We start from the raw sequence: 19,442 nt of genomic DNA, 5'->3' as shown, positions 1-19,442 counted from the left end.
TTTATACTATAAATTTAACTCTTTCTTACAAATAGTCTACAAAGTTTAATTTTAAAAATAAAAAATAATATTGTAATGACCATGTAGCTTAATTAAAAATACAATTAGAATAGTTAGTATTTCTTTTACTATTATAGTTAAATTAACTTTCAAATCTAAAATTAATTTTAATTGTCAGGCTATTTCATAAACAACAATACTAATAAGAACTACAATAGATGTGTTATTGTTAAAAAATTATTTGATATAAATTGTAATGTATTTTTTAACATTACATAAATATTACCATTTACATAATCTGTACTCATGAAGATGTAAATCTTACGCTAATTTTTAAGTAAAGAATAATTATTGAATTTGTAGTGGGAAGAATTGAGACCTTGGCTGGAAAACAGGCACAAAAAACATCCATATTTTGAGAAAAATTTAGCTCGTTTATAATAATTTAAAATTCCTTAAAATTATATACAGCTCTATAATTACATTTTACTTCTTGTCAAAGGGTTTGTGTTTTATTTATTAATATTTATTCTGTATGACCATTTTTTTATCTGGCCTTTAATAATTTAAAATTAAATTGTTGACAACTTAAAAACTGGAACCAATTTTTATGGGACTAAAATAATGTAATTATTGACATATCATAATTTTTCACTATTAATTATAGAAAAAAGCAAAAAACTATAAAGTTACAATCTACCATAGAACTTTATATCCCCTTTATCATTTGCATTCTTTAAATATCTACAACACTTAAAATAATGTCTATCATATCTATGTTTATCATAATGTCTAATAATATCTATCATATAAAATTAAAACAAATAATGCAATAGAAAAAATAAAAAACTCGTTAATGAATAATATCAGTAAGTCAGTAAATTTTCTTTTAATCACACAATTCTTAATAAGGTTGCAGATATCAGTATACATAATTTTGTAACTGCTGGACTCAGGCACAGCCAAAATTCTAATTACTGAAATAAAATTTGGGAAGAATATTAAGAAAAGCATGATGGTCCATAAAACTGTCATAGGCACAAAAATTTCATCGCATCTTACCAGCTAATGCCCGAGTTGTTAATGCTTGTAGTAAGTCAAGATTATCTTCCATATCTAGTGACATTTCTAAGCAAAGCATAGCCTTAGGAGGACATTCAATACTACAATGATGTTAGTAGTTCATATCTTAATATTTTTAACTTACTACTGCTACTTAATTTAGTAAATTTTTTTAGCAAAAAAATATTGATGCTTATTAGAATAGCATTATAAAATATTTATAAATATTTATAATATTAGCATTATTATATTAATATTATAAAAATATTAATATAATAAACTGCATTAATATTGTATATTATTCATGCATTGTTATAATTCATAAAATGACTGGTACATACATTAGTCATGCATACATCACTATTAATTACCAAAAATATTTCATTTTACTCTTAATCCTTAAACTTAAACTGAAGTAATATATATTAATTGCAATTAATTAATAATACTTCTTTTAATCTTTAGCCCTTATACTAAACATTGCTTTTTACTATGTATAAGTAGAAAATTATTGGTCTCTGAGATCAGCTAGATTCAAATTTTTATTTAACCACTATTTTAAACTTACCAAATGCTATTAACACCTCACCTATTGTGACATTTTCATTTATACAATAAATCATTTCCAGTTAAACAATTATTGCCTTAATGAGTTGATTACTTATGATTCATAAGTAAACTGGTAAACCTTTCAGCTTTGTCTATGATGCTGTAGTTGGATAGATTTTTAATCAGCTGTTCATTAATTTAATTTTTTTACTTAATTTCAACAAAATTACTATAATCAGGGTCTTTGAGTGCTCAATAAAATCATCATCATTTTCCTATACATCCATTTATTAAAATAAAATTACAGTTAAACAAAAGGAAAATGTACAAACTATAGATAAAGATTAAATAGAATCATAGAATTATATAAATAGAATCATCTTAAAACCACTAGTCAATTTTTACAAATAAGTAGGATGATAATAGACCAAGATGTCAAGAAAAAATAAATTAAACTATCTGAAAAATAAATAAAACTATCTGATCATTTTTAACATGAAACATATATCCAATAAGATTGGTTTCAATAACATGAAACCACTTAAAACTAGTACCATCCCATATATAAAGGTTCTAAAGAAAGATATCTAAAAATGGGACATCCGCGTTTCCTGTGCTGTTACAATGATGGTTAGGAAATTTCCATCTGTTCTCAGAGATTCTGTGTTGTTAAGTTTAAGGATTGAGAAAATTTTTTAGTCCATAAAATTAGTTTTCATAATAGCATGTCGTGGGTACTAATAAATTACTATCCTAATTACCAAAATATGCTGTTTTTTCAAGTGATATTCTCTTTTCTTGTAAACAGTTTCTTTTAATGTTTTTTGCCCTAGATGAAGTTGTACATAAATATCAATATAAAAGTGTTATTACTATGTTTAGATTAACATATCTTAAAGAAAAAACACTAATTATATTTCAGTTTGTAATTATATGGTATAATAAATTAAAATGAATTTTAGAAAATATATTTTAACATATTCTTGTTAATAAAATAAATTCAGTCATTTTGTAGCCATTTTAATTAATTTTATATATTTTAAACACCTATTAAAGAAAAATAATGATCATCTGTTAATTTTTAGAACTGATTTCATAATTGAGACATATTTAGTACATTTCCAAATGTACGAGAGTCTAATAATTTAAATGAATTATGAGTAACTATCCACCTAGAGATTATAGTAAAGTACAAATAAACAATCAGAAAAGTATTGCATCTTAAATTTCATTGTTTACAGGCACTTAACTCAGTTATATTATTCTAAAAAAAGAAATCAATATGTTTTATTGTAATTTGAAAGTAATAAAATGTTTACATGTGTCTGAGTTAGCTCTCATTGTATGTTAAGCTTCTTCAAACTGCTACTGGCAGCATTGAGTGATATGAAGCCAATTGGATATGGCATTGGAACTGTGTTTTGAATGATTTTTATATTTATTATATATTCGAACAGTGTGCAATTTGAATTGTGTTAGTTCAGAATGTTTTTGTATATTTATTTGTGTTTCTATACATCAAATTACTTTAGTATGTCTGCTTTGTGTTCAGCTCAGATGTAGATGAAAGTTTTATAACTTTCTTCTTAAAATAAAGTGTACTTTAGTTGATTCTAATATCTTTGTAACTTTTTAAACACATCAGGTTATGAATATAAAGATAAAAACTTTTAAAAATTTGCTGCATTATAGGTTTTTTATTTTAAGTAATCTCTTTCCTTGATATATATAATAAAATGAAAATTAATTTTTATTAGCAGATTAATTTACAAGTTTTGTTATAAATAAAATTAAAAAATAGTTTTTAATAAAAATATATTATTAATAAAAAAAATATAATTTTTTTTGTAAGTAAAATACATGCACATCATTTATAAATCAGAGGTTAATATAATAAGTCTTTAATTATTCTGACCATAATTAATAAATATTTGCTCCTGCACGTCCCTAGTCCACAGCCACTTCCTATATTATTTAATGTATCTTATCAAGTACAGGAAATATAACTACTCTAGCAATGAAAATGAGGGTTTCTTAGTCCATAAAGGCTATCCTTTAAAAAAAAACACATTCTCTAAATTATTTTCATACTCTCTCAAGTTGTCTAAATATTTGAACGTAACTTTCATTAGGCTACTTGAAAAAAAATCTTCCAAAGTTTATGTTGATAGACAATAATATATGTACAGCATAGTATTACGTATAGAATAGATTTTTTACTATTGGAAGTATATTACAATAATGTTAATATTACTTTGCGTAATTTGTTATATTTAAGAAATTATTAATTCTGTAATATTAAAAATATTTAAATATTTATAACATAATACAAAATAAAATATATTGTTTAATGTCTAGTGAAATATGTTTTTGTGTTATTTAGAGTTTATGTCAGTGGATGTGTTTTAACTTGTTTGTTATTTATTATCAGTGCCTTTAAAATATATTCTGAATTTTAGGATTAATGGATTATTATTATATCTTTTTTAAAATGTTCTACTTAATTATTATGTAACAAATATATTGCAGTTAAGATAAATAATAATATATGTATATAATTATGTCCGTTATAACATTTATGTGTGACAAAAACAAAAGAGTAATTTTCATTCTCAATTTTTAGAAAGGAAATATATTTATATATGTATGTTTGTTTAATTTTACAGAGATAACATTACATGAGAGTTAAAATATAGAAACATATTTTCAATGTGGTATCAAAATGTGTTACTAATGATTTACCATATAATTAATTATCAAGTTGTTTGATGGGAATTAATTTTAATATTGTAATGTTATGTTAATAAAAATAATATTCAAATTTTTATGAAAAAAAGCCTATGGGATCTTTTCTCCACAATCTTAGATACCAGTGTTCTTTGATGGTTCGGTTTCAATTAAACACACATCTTACGAATGGTCAACCTGAATGTGTACAAATTTACACTTCATTTACATTCATATATATCATCCTTGTTCATCTTCTGAAGTAATACCTTGGAGTGGTTTCCAGAGGCTAAACAGAAAAAAGAAAACAGATCACTTTGAGAAATTATTCTGGCATTCTGCAGAATAAACTCCTTGAAAATACAAAGTGGCCACAAAGAATTCACTTGAAGAATGACTTGCTGTTACTAACATTTGAACTCATGAATATAGAAAATCAGATGAAAACATAAGTAACAAATTTGTTCAGCTCCACCCGTAGTAACACTTTAATAAATGGAGAAAGAAAAGTCTTTTCTACCAGGCCACCCCTCAATTTGAAACAGTCTGGGCGACCTTCAATCAAGTGATTAGATTGCTGAAGAATTCTGTTTACAATCTCTTCATAAGTTAATCAGGGTAAGGTCTTCAGAACTAAATATTCCATTCAACACTTCATTAAATAATGAAATAAGTTCTTAGTTTTAAACCTTTTAAGACTGTTCATGTTAATGAGCTTTCTGACTGGAACATGGATTAAAGGGAAACTTGTTGCAAACCTCTTCTACAACATTTTTCTAATATTCAATTACTGAAAAACATTTCTTCTTACATGGTTGTGCCATTTTTACCTTAATAACAGATCTTGAATTATATATTTTTGGTGTAAAAAATATCACCTTTTAAAGAGAAAATCATACATCACCAATCACATGTGTGGTCTATGATTCTTTTCATGCGATGTTGGCAGCAATATCTGTTAATACCATTTTATTTTTGAAGTAAATTTTAACAGCATTTCATACCTTAACATGCTTGAGAATTATTTTATTTCTCAGCTTTGATTGATTGGAATAGAATAATTTGCCATTTTACTATGAGATGGAGTTCCACTCGCTCATTATTCTCAATTGCAAAGTTTTTAATGAGCATTTTGATGGGCTGTGGAATGGTAAAGGATCCAAATTTCAGTGCTCACCTAGAAGTCTAAAATTAACAACCTGACAACTCTCTTTTGCAAATAAGGATTGTTGATGTGCTGAACACTGTTAATGTGGAAGAGAATGTCTAAATGCACTTGGAAACTGATACAAATTGAATGGACAACAGAGAAGCATATTCAAATGTAAGTTAATAAAATAAGTTTTATCGATAACGAAATTAAATAAACTAATGACAAATAATTAATTTTTATTTCAGGTGGAAAGAAACTTAGTGACCACAGTATATAAGCCTACATGTACGTAAGCATTCTCGCACCAAACAGATTTTCAAATAATTGCAGGTTCATATTATTTACAAACATAATTCTTTGTTTTTATTTATAAGTTTTCTGCTATTTTTGCAGATCTATAATATGGAGATGATATTAAACTGGCCTACAAACTTAATCCAAACATTATTTTTCCCTTTTTAATTAATAAAATTGTTAAACAATTATCTTAAAATGTAACATACTATAGTAATATACTCTTAAAATGTAAAATTTTCATATTTGAATGGTTATTATCATTAATTATCAATTATATGTTCAAACTAATAAGTGAATTTTTATTTTTAATTTAAATTAGATTCTTACTGGATAATTCAATATTCTCTATTATCAAATAATTTAGGTTTATAATAAAATTAATCAATTTCTTCAAAAGAGAAAAGGTTAAACTGCCTATTAGTCCTGTATACGTTTATCCTGTTTGTACCTCATAAGTAGAGTAAAAATGTAAATGATCACTAATGAAAATATAGTTTGCAACTGGATCGTAAGTTTCACAATTTTAATTTCTATTTTCTTGTGCACAATGTGAATTTTATCTCTTCCTTAAATCTGACATCAAATGAAGGGTTATTATTTTGGTACTGTAAATTACACATAAAAAATGAATAAGGTGAAAGCAATAATGACAAATGATTTCCATTATAGTATCATCAGTGGAATGTTGTTAGAACCAGAGTGTAACTTCCCAAGAGTAACAAATTGTAGTTTCAGGTGAGTAATGCACTCTTAAATAAAGAATGCTGTATATTTTAGTTTAACTATTGTACTTAATGCTGTAATTAACTTGAAAGTTGTTATTTTGAGAACAAACAAATAGGGCTTTGTCTTTTTTTATGAAAAAATTATGTAATACTGATTGTACAAATATCAATTAATATTTAATTAAAACACAAATTTTATATTATCGTAACTGTTAAACTGGCATGCCAAGTGTGTCTATATGGCATTATATCCAGTGGTTTATTTTAAGATTTGTTAATCTGCATACCAACTGATATGCAGAAAATTTTATTATATTTTTCAATTTTTAACAATGAAATAATAATATTCTCCAATCAGTTTTTATGATTGAGTGTGTGTTAATAAAATATGTCTATGCTGTTGAAGATAGCAATCTGGTCACTTAAATAGTAGGATGTGAATGCCTGACTGACACCAGTGTCCTCAAGTTATTTACAAACTTGTATTAATCTCTATACCCTGTGTTATATACTTTTAATAACAGTTTTGTTCTACTATTGCCGTTTTAATATGTATATATTATTTTTGTATGTAAACTTAATTCATGTTCATGTAAATATAAAAAAGTAATACAGTGTAATTACACCATTATGATACTTAACATTAATTACTTTCATTATTGTAACATATTAGATTAGATGTTAAGACTGCATGGTATTCATATTTAGAACTTTTATTTAAGAAACAACACAATATTACTCTATCGTGGAGTAATAAAGTATTTAAATTCTCATTTTATTATATCATATATTAGTATTATTACACATCTTATATACTGTATACTATTCTTGAAGTAATAATATAGTTTACTATTACTGCAGTTAAACTCCTGCTGATGGACAATAATCAAATCTCAGAGTAGAAGATTTCTGACACTAATCATATCTCTCCACACAAACTTAAAGATTTGCATTACGATAGTAGAAATTTCAAAATAATTTTTAAATCCATAAAATCAGAACTTACTGCACTGTAATAGAAAATCATGAGAAAATTTTGTAAATATTGAGCTTTGATGAATGTTTTTTCTCTCATCTACTCAAACTCTTTGAAATAATATAATAAAAAAATAATTAATATTGTCTAATCAGGTTTCTCATAAAATTGACCTTTGTTTTTAAATTACAAACCTTTTCCTTTTAAATTAAAAGACTTTTTTTACAGTCTTTTTAATTTCTGAATAAGTTAAAATTTATAGCAAACCTGAGGTGACCAGATAAGCTTGAGTCTTGTACATGGGGTTTGAAAACAGAATTTTGTAGTACGTGAAAAATGCCGTGCCATGCCATGCCTGACCGTGATTCAAACCCAGGACCTCTGGATGGCCAGAACGCCAAGATGCTACACCACTCAGTCATTGAGATCAGTGGAATGTAAATAAAATATTTACAATAGTGTTATAATTTCTTATTTATTGAAAATGTTTTTTCACTTTATCATTAATGCTTTTTTATGACAAATAATGGGCTCAGGATTTTATTAGAAATGTGCAGGATTTTACTTATGTTCATTTTAGTACAGATTATACCTAAGTAAAATCCTGTACATTTCTATTAAAATTACAAAAAAAAAAAAACTTAAAAAATGTATTACAATGCAATAAGTTAACAACAAAAGAGTGTGATTATCATATACTCTTATGAGACAAATTATCTATCACATTAATGTAATATAGAAATAACATTGATTGTTTTTTAATCTTTACTTATATTTGTGGTATAAATTATTAATATGTGAACTGTCAGGACTCTGTTGTACTTCGGAAGGGGTAAAGTATCATTGTCAGCTCATGTACAAAAGTCTCGTTCTACATATTGCTATTTTCCATTCTTATCTCTGACTTAAAGTGTTAGTTTTTCAATAATTAACTGTTTAAGGTGATGTAATGAATTAAACTGATAATTTCCAAGAAGGCCAGTTACATTAACTATTTAATGTTGAACAATTCATTGTTATTTAAACATGATCATAGAATAGAAAAAAATTGTTTTTGGACTGAACTGAAGTGAAAAAAAAAAATATATTTTACTAACTAGATTTAAAAATTTATTTCATTTCAAATTGTATAAATTATTTTATTCATACTTTACTGAATTGATTAACTGGCTGGTACTTAACATCTGCATCTAAAACAAACAAAAAAAATACGTAAAACATTATAATTTTTATCATTATTCAGAGATTCACAAATCTATCTTAACTATTGCAGTTAACTTAATCAGTAAATGTCTGATGCCCTCAATAATATTACTGCAATAACAGTTTACTGTCATTGTTTTCAATCCCACTAACACTATTACACACGTCATATTGCATACACAAAAATAAATATAAAATTCCTATACTGGTTGAAAGGTTGATTCCCAGTTGTCATAGACTATGAAATAATTATTAATCACCCAAATTCAGCCCTTAGTGCTCCATCATGGTAATTTGATTTACAATAAATATAAAGATGAAAAATAATATCTAATTTAAACTGTTTCATCATACTTTGAACAAATTTTGGAATTTAATTCTACAAAACCATCACAAAATTTTACAAAAGATTTTAACCTCTTTTACTTTCTCCTTGATACTAAGGGGATCTACCCACTTACTCTTAAACTATTTTTGTATTATATCAATGTTTGAAACATTTTGTACTTAAAAAAAAACACTTAGATTAAAAAATATACACATTTTTTCCCTGCAAAAGTGCTCATATCCCTTAGTTATCCTCAATTCACAAAAGTTGAACCACAAGTACTTTTCAAGATGCCCACAGCAGATGTGTAGTTAGTTGTAGTTGTAGTTAGTTATTAGATGGTGCCATTGAAAGGAAAAAATAAATAACTAGTACATTTTTTTAAATTTTTAAATACATGCATTGTACTGTAATATCATTAAAATAATATACTATAAAAATAAATACTATAAATAACACTATAAATAAATAATATACTATATATACTATAAATATTATATATAAGTTAGATTATATTCATTTACTACATAAATTTAAAGTTAGTTATAATTTCATTTTCTCCTTTCAGTGGCGCCATATAACAACTAATACAATCACAACTGACTAAGTAGATCGGCTGCGGGCATCTTGATGAAAAGAACTCTACAATATTTTAACCACTAATTTTTTTTTAAATGTTCAACCTTAAGTAAAAAAATTAAAACATAATTTTATCCAAAATTGTTCAGCTCTTTGACCTCCTGCAAGCCTCTCCTCTCACAACCCCATATTATTTATAAAAATTGAATTATTGTAATATTTTAATTCTTGTTTTACAGAATGTGTTCTTCAAAAAATAAAAATCACACAGTTAAAGAAGAAAGGTAATAATGTATTCTTAACCACAGATTGCTTAAGGTAAGCGTGACCATCAAAAATCGCAAAATAACTGGTTTTTTGTTTTGCATCATTTTATTATACATTTATAATTCCGTGTTTAAATTTGCTACTTGTGTCTCGAGACAGGATTGTGAGGAGCCACGAACTCGCCCGAAATGAGCCGATCTCTTGCTCGATTTCTCCTGACAATCGATCCACGCGCGTATTTCAAATTCAACTTCCAATAAAGAAATTACGACTTGAACGTGAATTTAATTGACGGCTTTTATTCATAATTCTTAGTTATACTTATTTATGAAAAAATTATTTGCAATTATTTTTGAATAAAAAATAAATATTTGATTAATTATAAATGTATTATTTCGATTATTTTTATCTTATTTTTTTATTTATTATTTCATTAACCCTTTCACCCAATACGTTTTTCTGATTAGTCAATTTTCGACGAAAATTTGTACCAGTAAATTTTTTGATTCGCTTATTACGAATTTAAATTAGTTTTTCAAAATTCAAAATGTTGGGCAAAAAAATGAAGAAATGCATTGTTTTTGTAAAATTCGCTATACAAGGGGTTTTCAAGTCTTATATTACGAATTTTAAATTCGTTTTGAAAAATTCAAAATGGCGGACAAAAATCAATAAAACTTTGTAATTTATTTCATTAATAATTATTAATCTATTAGGACGTTAAAAAGTTCTCGTTTCCCAACATTAAATTCTAATTAAAAACAGCGAAAACTTTTTCAGCCTAATAGAATTACTAATTATTATTTTTTTAAACACATTAATCAATAAACTTTTTTTTTCGAAATTAAAGCAGTCGTTTTATCAATTCTTTAAATTTATTTTTGTCAGAAAAATAATTATTTAAACCATTTAATTAAAAATATATATACAAAATTCGTATATAACCATGTAATTGAATACTTAGACGACATATTTTGAGAACAAATTAAAATTTAAAAGATTAAATATGATTTTTGAGAGACTAATTTGATTAGAGACCAATTAGAAGCTGAATTTGAAATACGCGCGTGGCTCGACTGTGAGGAGAACTCGAGCAAGCGATCGGCTCATTTCGGTATCCTCACCGTCCTGTCCCGAGACTCAAGTTATTTTGCTCATACGATAAAAAATACGGAAGATATATTTTTGTAATGTGTTGTTTAGACCTGAAATTCGTTTATTATATTTTTTATATTTTTCTACATAATACCGCAAGAGATTCCGTTGTTTTGTTTTAAATGTTGGTAAAAATACATGACATAAGTTGCTGTTTGTTTGTTTGCTTATACATTGCTATTCGTAAAAGGTTATGTTGTAAATTTTTGTTTAGTTTTCATTTCTTTGTGGCAAGTTTGTAATCAGTACAATTGTGTATCGTGAAGTTTATATAACAAGTGTTTGTACAAACCACCGTGATTTGAAAGGTTTACAAAAAACCATTAAGTTTAGAGGAAACCAATACATTAAAAAAAGGATTCCTGTAAAAGATCTACCTGTTACATTTAATCAGTCGCTACCAAATGTAAACAGGCCTAGCAGTTTTTTCTTTTTGTGAATAAGAAACTGAATTTAGATTGTTACACAAGTTTTAAAAAATCAGGTGATGGATATTGCATATTTGATGTTAATTTATTAAGTTTTTAAAAACATTTGTTATTTGTAAGTATTGTAAACTTGATTTATTCTGATAAGAAAGTAGTTTGTTTGGCCAAAACTATTTTATTATTTTGTGATAAGTGTAATACATCAATTGAATTTATGAATGCAGATAAAACAAAGAGTGGTAAATATGATTTGCAGTTGAATTTTGTGTATGTCTGAGAACTGGTGGCAAAGGTCCGAATCCTTGTAAGGTATTTTGTTCCCTCATGGACTTATCCCCACCTCTGACAAAACTTCATGTTTACCCAAAATTAATTTAGAGTGCTGTTAAGTGTTGTGCATAAGAGAGTATGATAGGAACCACTGAGGAAGCTGTATCTGTAAACAATAACTCATGAAATCTAAACGTGGCTCTTGGTCACACTTCACTCAATGGATTTGTGAGTGTAACTGATTTTGATACTAGTAAAATTCTTGATGTTAGTGTATTGAGCAAATACTGTCAAAAATGTGTGACTCAGAATGCACAGGAACATAACTGCACCAAAAATTATAAAGGGGCAAGTGGTGGTATGGAGGTTGTCGGAGCTGTTGAAGTTTTTAGCAGTACGAAAAGAAATAGGTACTTACGTATTAACGCCACTGCAGCTACAGCTGTATTTAAAAACAAAATAGTCAATCGGTGGATTTCGGTGGAAAATGGGCCGATATAGAGTTTAACAGATTCAAAATAGTCTCTTTATTAATTTTAATAAATGGTTATTTATATTTATTTATTTTATAAATATAATTTAACCAAACTTAACCTACGCTCACTAACCTTGACTAATTAACAGGAGTGTTTTGATTATTTAAATATTAAATAATTGCAATAATTAATGAATTTATTAAATAAATACTCAAAAAATTACGGAGTTAGTTAGTCAAGGTTAGCGAGTGAAGCAAGGTTAGGTTAAGTTTGGTTAAATTATATTTATAAAATAAATAAATATAAATAACCATTTATTAAAATTTATAAAGAGACAGTTCATTTTCCAACGAAACCCGATTGACTACTTTGTTTTTAAATGAAGCTGTAGCTGCGGTGGCGTTAATATGTAAGTACCAATGTGTTTAACTATTAAGGAAAAAAATTAAAACAAGATTTTAATGCACCATTGCTCTCATATGTGCTGCCTTGTGTAAGCTTTTTTTAAAGCAACTCAAAAAAAGGCTCAATATCCTATAGAACAGGTTTTTAATTTTTTGCCTGTAAAAGTGGCTCATGGCCTCTATCACCCTCAATCAGAAAAGATTGTTTATATTTGAAGCGTAGTTTTGAAAAATATTTTTAATCTTCTGTAAAATTAAGAAACATAATGTTTTCCAAGAATTTCAGTCATCATGCGAGGTCTCTTCAGAAAATAACCCAACATTTTTAATTATGTGCCAACGGAGGTATTTAGTGACTTGCGGTTGGCAGCATTGTGTTACGCATGACCTCTGTAACCACATGTTCTTGGATTATTGATATCTTGTTTAGTTTTCATGTTTTTGTTATTTGAATATAACTTTTTATAGTGTTAGAAGCAATTATCAGGAGCAAGATACAATGTAAAATTTTGTGTAAAACTGAGGAAAACTTTCACAGAAACATTTCAATTTTTGAAACGAACTTACGAAAATGATGCTCTAGGTCGTACACAATGTTATGAATGGTTTTTTTTCATGTAAAAGTGGCCAATTAAAGGTGACCCTCGACCAGGAAGTCCTTCCACTTCAACTTATGACACCCATGTTCAGAAAACCAACGATCAGATGCGTGCACAAATCGCCAATTGACTGTCAAATAACTTGCAGAAGAGGTCAGCAAATCAATTGGATCCTGCAATAACATTTTGACTAAAAAATTAAACATGTAGGCCGAGTTGCAGCAAAGTTTGTTCCTTTTTTGATGACCGAATAGCAGAAAGAACATGAGTTGACATTTGTTGGTCATTTTTTGAACAAGTCAATGACAATGAAACATTCATGATGCAAAGGATCATAACGGGAGACAAAAGCTGGGTTTACGGCTGGCTATACATTGAGACAAAAGTTCAATTCATCGGATTGAACTGGACTGGCAAAGGATCTCCACAATTTTAATGGAATTGTGAATTTTGAATTCTTGCCTCAAGGTGAAATAGTGAACTGTGCATACTATCAAGACATTTTACAACGGTTACATAAAAAAATCCACAAAAGAGACCAGAATTGTGATGAAACAACTCATGGTTCCTTCAGCTTGACAATGCGTGTGCACACTCAGCTCTGTCAGTTTGTCAGTTTTGTGTCAAACATCAGATGACTGTCCTGCCTTAGCCTCTCTACCCGCCAGACCTGGCTTCTTGCATTTTTCTTATTTCTGAAATTAAAATCAATGATGAAAGGACGCCGTTGTCATAATTCATCTTAAAGGTCATTTCAAATGAAGCTAACCATGACTGGGAAAAAGTAATTTGTCTGTGAATAGGGGAGGTGGGAAAAAGTAATTTGTCTGTGAATAGGGGAGGAGAGTACTTTGAAGGAGACAAGGACCAATAATCTGTAAAATTAATAAAAAAGTAAAGTTCGGTTATTTTCTGAACAGAACTCGTGCAAAGACCTCTCTCTAGCTTCCTTTAATTCAAAATTGAAAGATTGGAATATTCACATCCTTCTTTTTCAAAATTATATGTTTTGATGTCCTTTCAAAAGCAATCTTCTTGGAAGCCATTAAAAGCTTTTTGCTAAAAAAAGGAAATTATTAAATTTAAGAAATTATCATCCTTATTAAAATAAGGAATACTATATGAGTTTTAAGTTTTTTCTGGATTCAATGTTTACCATATATATATATATATATATATATATATATATATATATATATATATATGAGTGATCACAGCATCAACCAAGTAAAACAAGATTCTCGCCTACATGTTTTGTATATAACCTATTCTAATTATGATATATGTATTGAGGTACATATTTGTACCTTAACAGCTAGATAAATATATAAAAACACCTAAAATTCATTTTTTACTGTGTAAATAGTATTTCAACAGTTACCTTGGAAAATATTGTCATAGTATCAGTGTTTTTATCATTTAAAAAAAATTAATGGAAATTTACAGATCTACATTTACACTCCTAAAATTATTTTATTCAAAAATAAGGCCAACATTTTGAAGTTTATATTATTTCTGTGTTTTAAAAAAATAATAAGTTGAACAGTTCTTGTATGGACTTAAAATAATAATAGGTGCCTGCCATTTGCAACATTTGTACACTATGATCTTCTTTTTCTTAAGCTTTAAAATAGTGCACTTATACTATTCTTAAGTTATTTGTTAAGCTGGTTAAATTTTATTCTAAAAAAAAAATTATTCCATTAATGTAGTACAAGTATAATCACATCTAAATAGTATATTTGCTGAGGGTTCTGATTAACTTTGCATGTCATGTTGGTAATGAATATCTTCCTTTAGGATCTTGATATTCCATTTTGAATTTTCTGGAGTGCCTTAGCAATTGCTCACTTATGTTCTATAATTTTTATTTTAAAAATATTTTAAAACAATGATTTTTTACTATTGCTTAAATGTATATAAAATATATTGAAAAATTTGTTTTCTCATATGTTCATTATTATTATTATTAATTAAATTCTTTTTTTTTAAGAAAAAAGGGTTGAAATGCTCGCAGTTGCCTTTTATACTTACTATATATTTAATTTCTTAAATATAGTAATTTTAAGCTATATTTATAGTTTATAGTAATCTAAGTACAGTTAAAAAATTAATATAGTGGCAAGTTATAGCACTTTTTATTGAGTTCAATAATTCAGATTGGATCCATGATAGATGGTTAAATTATTAAGATTTTACAGTTACAATTAATCTATAGGTAAATTAAGATTTACTTACTATAATTAATCTCTTGATAATTTTGATCGTAGTATTTTGTGCCCACTGATGTACTAACAAAACCTTTGTTGTCAGTTGCATAAAAGACCGTTACTAGCATAAAAAATTTTTCTTCCTAGAAAATATTAAGATTTAATAATATTAGTATCAGAGAAATTGTAATGTTTTTGTATGTTATTTTAATTTAATTTAAATTAAACCAAATAAGTAGTTGTTTCTTTATTGAAATAAATTTAAAAAAAAAAAAACAACTAAGTCAGTGCTTTAAACATATTTTTTTTAAATAAATCTCTTTCTAAGTGAATAGAAGATTTCAGAGCTGTTATCTATAGCTACACTAACAACTACTTCCTTGGTCTTACTTGGTCAAAGTCTTATTCTTTAAGACTTTGGGGTTGGCGTCCCCCACAGGCCTAGCCTCTGCAGCTTTTCTTCCCACTATACAGTGAGCTGCAGAACACTTTACATTATACACATATTCTACACCAAGAACACTACATAAATTACAACATACACAATTACACAACAACATCCTACACTGATTCTTACGTAAGATGTCGCAAGACACTCGGTGGTCTTGCGACATCTTACGAAACGCAACCGTAACCCAAGGTGGGAACAAATCGTGCCAATGGGTGAATGGCTCTCGAACAATGTGAGTCTCGAACAATGTCCTCTGGGCATCAGGGCGAACCCAGTTGTATTTATCTCTAGTTCCAGTACGCATGCGCTCTGCTGGAGTGGTCCATTTTTCACCGGTACTCGTGGGACCAAAATTTCAGTTCCAATAATAAATACAATGATGGTTGGTGGTCCATCTGAAAAAAACCACCAAATCTAGTCTTGTGAAGAGACCTCGGTCAGCTTTGTCTGACGAGGATAAAAGTCCTACTGAAGAAAACCACAAATCATTAGACTTGAATTCTAAAAATATTAGATTCGTTGTTCTCCGAAATAGTCAGGAAGATGGCTCCCTCCAAAAGGTTTCACCTTTCTTAATAAACAAAACTATAACAGGTGCAAGTGGTTCCCCGAAGAACATCAGGATAGATAGGGTGTCTTCTTTGGCACACTCTGTACATTTTGCCCTACCTACACTTTTGTTTTGTAATATCATTAATTCCGATAATTATTCTCATTTCACTTTTTGTTAGTTTGTTCTCCTTTCTTATGACATTTAATTTCTTTCAATGGCATTATTTGGGTTTGTCAAAGATCATATTAGGAATTAATAATCAAATATTTTTATTTTACGTGTAAACTAAATATAAAAGAAATGCAAAATTATAATTTAAATTAAATGTAATGGACAAACAATAACCACAATCATATACAGTGATCATCATGTGGAAGTACTTCAAAAAAAAGTATTTGTAGTACCTATAAATAAAATTGTAGGCAATAGAAAATAAAGTGTTCAACAGACGTTTCCAATTTTACTTTAATGTAAATTATGCTCTTAATTTGAGATAAACTACTTACTAATAATAACTTATTTGACACCTTAATGTGATAATATTAAACGTACTGCTAAAGACTAACCAGTGTAGTTGAAAATGTTTTGAAATGAGGAAGAGACTAATATATATTAGTAATTATATTTTAATTTTGGGTTGGTTCATCTTAAGTGATTATCTGAGGAAGTAATGAGTTTGAAAAAGTCACTTAAGTTAATTATTGATGATTAATTTGATTTGTTTATGGCACATGTTGAAGTTTATAAGCTACTTGTATTATAGCTCATTTTACAAATCAATGAGATTTTTTTGCCTGACAAACAGTAGCTGAAGAGCCTACAAAAAAAATGGATTGCTTGTCTTCATGACGTCAGTAGTAACTAGCTATTAAATCACAGTTTGCATTCACATAGGTGGTAAAACCAAAATATGGCAGCGAGTTAATACCGTATATTATATAAAAATATAAGTTTATTAATGACAAACTGAACCAAATATAACATTTTGAAAACTATGTTAAAATGTTTTCATTCACCCTTGTGCTATTTTTAGTAACTGTTACTGCTGTTTTACATGGCATTAGCTAATGTTACCAAAACAATAACATTTTTTATTACGGTGATGTGTACATAGAATGAGGTCAGAAAGGGTGTTGCAAACATTTGAATTGTGTCTATTTATTGTAGCAGTGTTATACATATTTCAAAACATTAACTGTATTAAGATATCTTTTTTTGGTTAGAATTATCAATGATGTAATTTGTATTTATAATATGATAAATGCTAAATTTTTTTATGTTACTATGAAGCATTTTTAAATGTTTGCCTGTAGTTATATCCTATTTACCTATGTAGAACATTGTGCAGTCAGTACAGTCTATATATTACAAGGGCATTATTTTATTTGATGATTGGGTTTTGTGTGTAGTGGTTTCCTTTGTTATTTTACAGTTGTGTAACATAATTTGTTTTCCAAGTATTTTTTATACATATGTTAACATGATGTTTTTTATGTTTAGTTTATTCCTTTTTTTGTAGGAGATTATCAGTAGGTGTGGTGTAATATTTCTGAACATTAGGTCTATTACAGTGTTTAATATTCATGTATGGTCTTCAGGTGACATAGTATGTTGATTAGTTGATTGCATTAATTAATTAAACTACACAGCAGGCTTGATGCACAGGTAACATGGTTTAAAGTAATTCAACACCAGTTTTGTTAACTGTATTTACAATAATTATTAATATTTACAGTACACATAATATTTACTATAATATATATTCACATAATAAACAGCATTTATTTTGGAGAATATATTAACAATTATATCATTAAATAATTGTAATTTTTAATTAAGTAATACTTTTTGGAAAAAAAATTGTGTACTTACATAACGTGGATCACTACAAAGGAATGTTTTGTGCTCTTCTTTCACTTTCATCTCAGGAATTTTATTTGAACATACAACTTCTCTTGGAAATCTCAACCCAGGAATGTCTTGTACCTGTTCACATCTATAAAATCATAACACTTTTTTTTTCCTTTTTCTTTAAAATTATCAAAAATTATCGTACTAGTACTTAATTGTTTCTGTCCTTCATGGAGATATTGTTTAAAATTTTGTGGTGTATGAAAATACCAATTCTAATTGGAATTTAAACACAGGTTCTCCCAGATGGTACTTTTGAATTGTTACCATACTGTTATGGAGGTGATATTTGTTTTGTCTCATATATATACTTGTTGATGGCTTACAACATAACCAATTAAACAGATGTGGCATCAATAAATTGGAATGCTGATGAATCAGCTACCCAATTGCACTGAAGCAAAGTATGGATTATAGCTATTAATTTTAGAAAAAACAGTAGATACAATACATTGAAAAAATGAAAGAACCACAAAATCAGCAATGCATTGTTCTGTCCAAAGGAGGGATGCAGAAAGACAAAAAATTGGTAAATTCTTTTTTTATTATATAGTTGAGTCGCCTAACACAGATTATAACACTGATTATTGTCTTCATTATGAATGAAGACAATAATGAATACAATGTTGAAGATAATAACAATTATGCACCTCTCTCTTTCTCTCCCTCTCCTACTCTCTCGCTCACTCTTTCTCTCTCAAAGCTAAATCTAGAGTTATTCTTCAACTCACCATCATTACTTACTGGTCACAGTTCTAAAAAGTGAGACCACAATTTTGCTAAATTTAGAAAGCAAGTAGTTTTAAATGCATCTTAACAAATTTATGTAAATGTACATTATTTTGCTACCAATTCATTTGTACACCATATCAGTAATATACACTTACTATTACCTATAGCTAATTAACGTAAAGCTATTATTGTAATGTTTTAAAAAAAAATATATTTTAATCATTACTTACTCTGGTGGAAAAGGAAAATTTTTAGGATAAACTGGTATTTGTGGGTTGCCGAATTTCCCTGTCCAACTATTTGCCCGAAAAAAAGATTCTGTAGAAGGTGAACTGAAAATAAAGAATTTCATAAAAATATAGCATAATCCTTGATATTTCTGTAAAG

General features: G+C 27.5%; 2 protein-coding genes across 5 annotated transcripts in view; one reads left to right on the top strand and one right to left on the bottom strand.

The window, feature by feature from the left end:
• Nucleotides 1–689: 689 nt before the first annotated feature.
• The window catches only part of LOC142321120 (uncharacterized), a 31,138-nt gene continuing 12,385 nt past the window's right edge, over nt 690–19,442 (bottom strand). The window contains exons 3-9 of the mRNA XM_075359110.1: nt 19,286–19,387; nt 18,285–18,408; nt 15,437–15,551; nt 8,639–8,679; nt 4,608–4,627; nt 1,063–1,163; nt 690–802 (exon numbers count right to left, since the gene is read on the bottom strand). Of these exons, the coding sequence (XP_075215225.1) occupies nt 690–802; nt 1,063–1,163; nt 4,608–4,627; nt 8,639–8,679; nt 15,437–15,551; nt 18,285–18,408; nt 19,286–19,387 (616 nt within the window). The remainder of the gene's footprint in view (nt 803–1,062; nt 1,164–4,607; nt 4,628–8,638; nt 8,680–15,436; nt 15,552–18,284; nt 18,409–19,285; nt 19,388–19,442) is intronic.
• LOC142321531 (adenosine 3'-phospho 5'-phosphosulfate transporter 2-like) overlaps nt 10,991–19,442 on the top strand; it is a 42,661-nt gene continuing 34,209 nt past the window's right edge. For 2 of the 4 annotated variants that reach the window (XM_075359687.1, XM_075359688.1), the window contains exons 1-2: nt 10,991–11,505; nt 17,932–18,077. The gene's annotated coding sequence lies outside the window, so the exon portion shown is untranslated. The remainder of the gene's footprint in view (nt 11,506–17,931; nt 18,078–19,442) is intronic. The other 2 variants (XM_075359689.1, XM_075359690.1) reach the window with 1 other exon arrangement.

This window comes from Lycorma delicatula, chromosome 3 (genome assembly GCF_047948215.1).
Source record: "Lycorma delicatula isolate Av1 chromosome 3, ASM4794821v1, whole genome shotgun sequence".
Taxonomy (NCBI): domain Eukaryota; kingdom Metazoa; phylum Arthropoda; class Insecta; order Hemiptera; family Fulgoridae; genus Lycorma; species Lycorma delicatula.
This window is presented reverse-complemented; position numbering and strand designations above follow the sequence as displayed.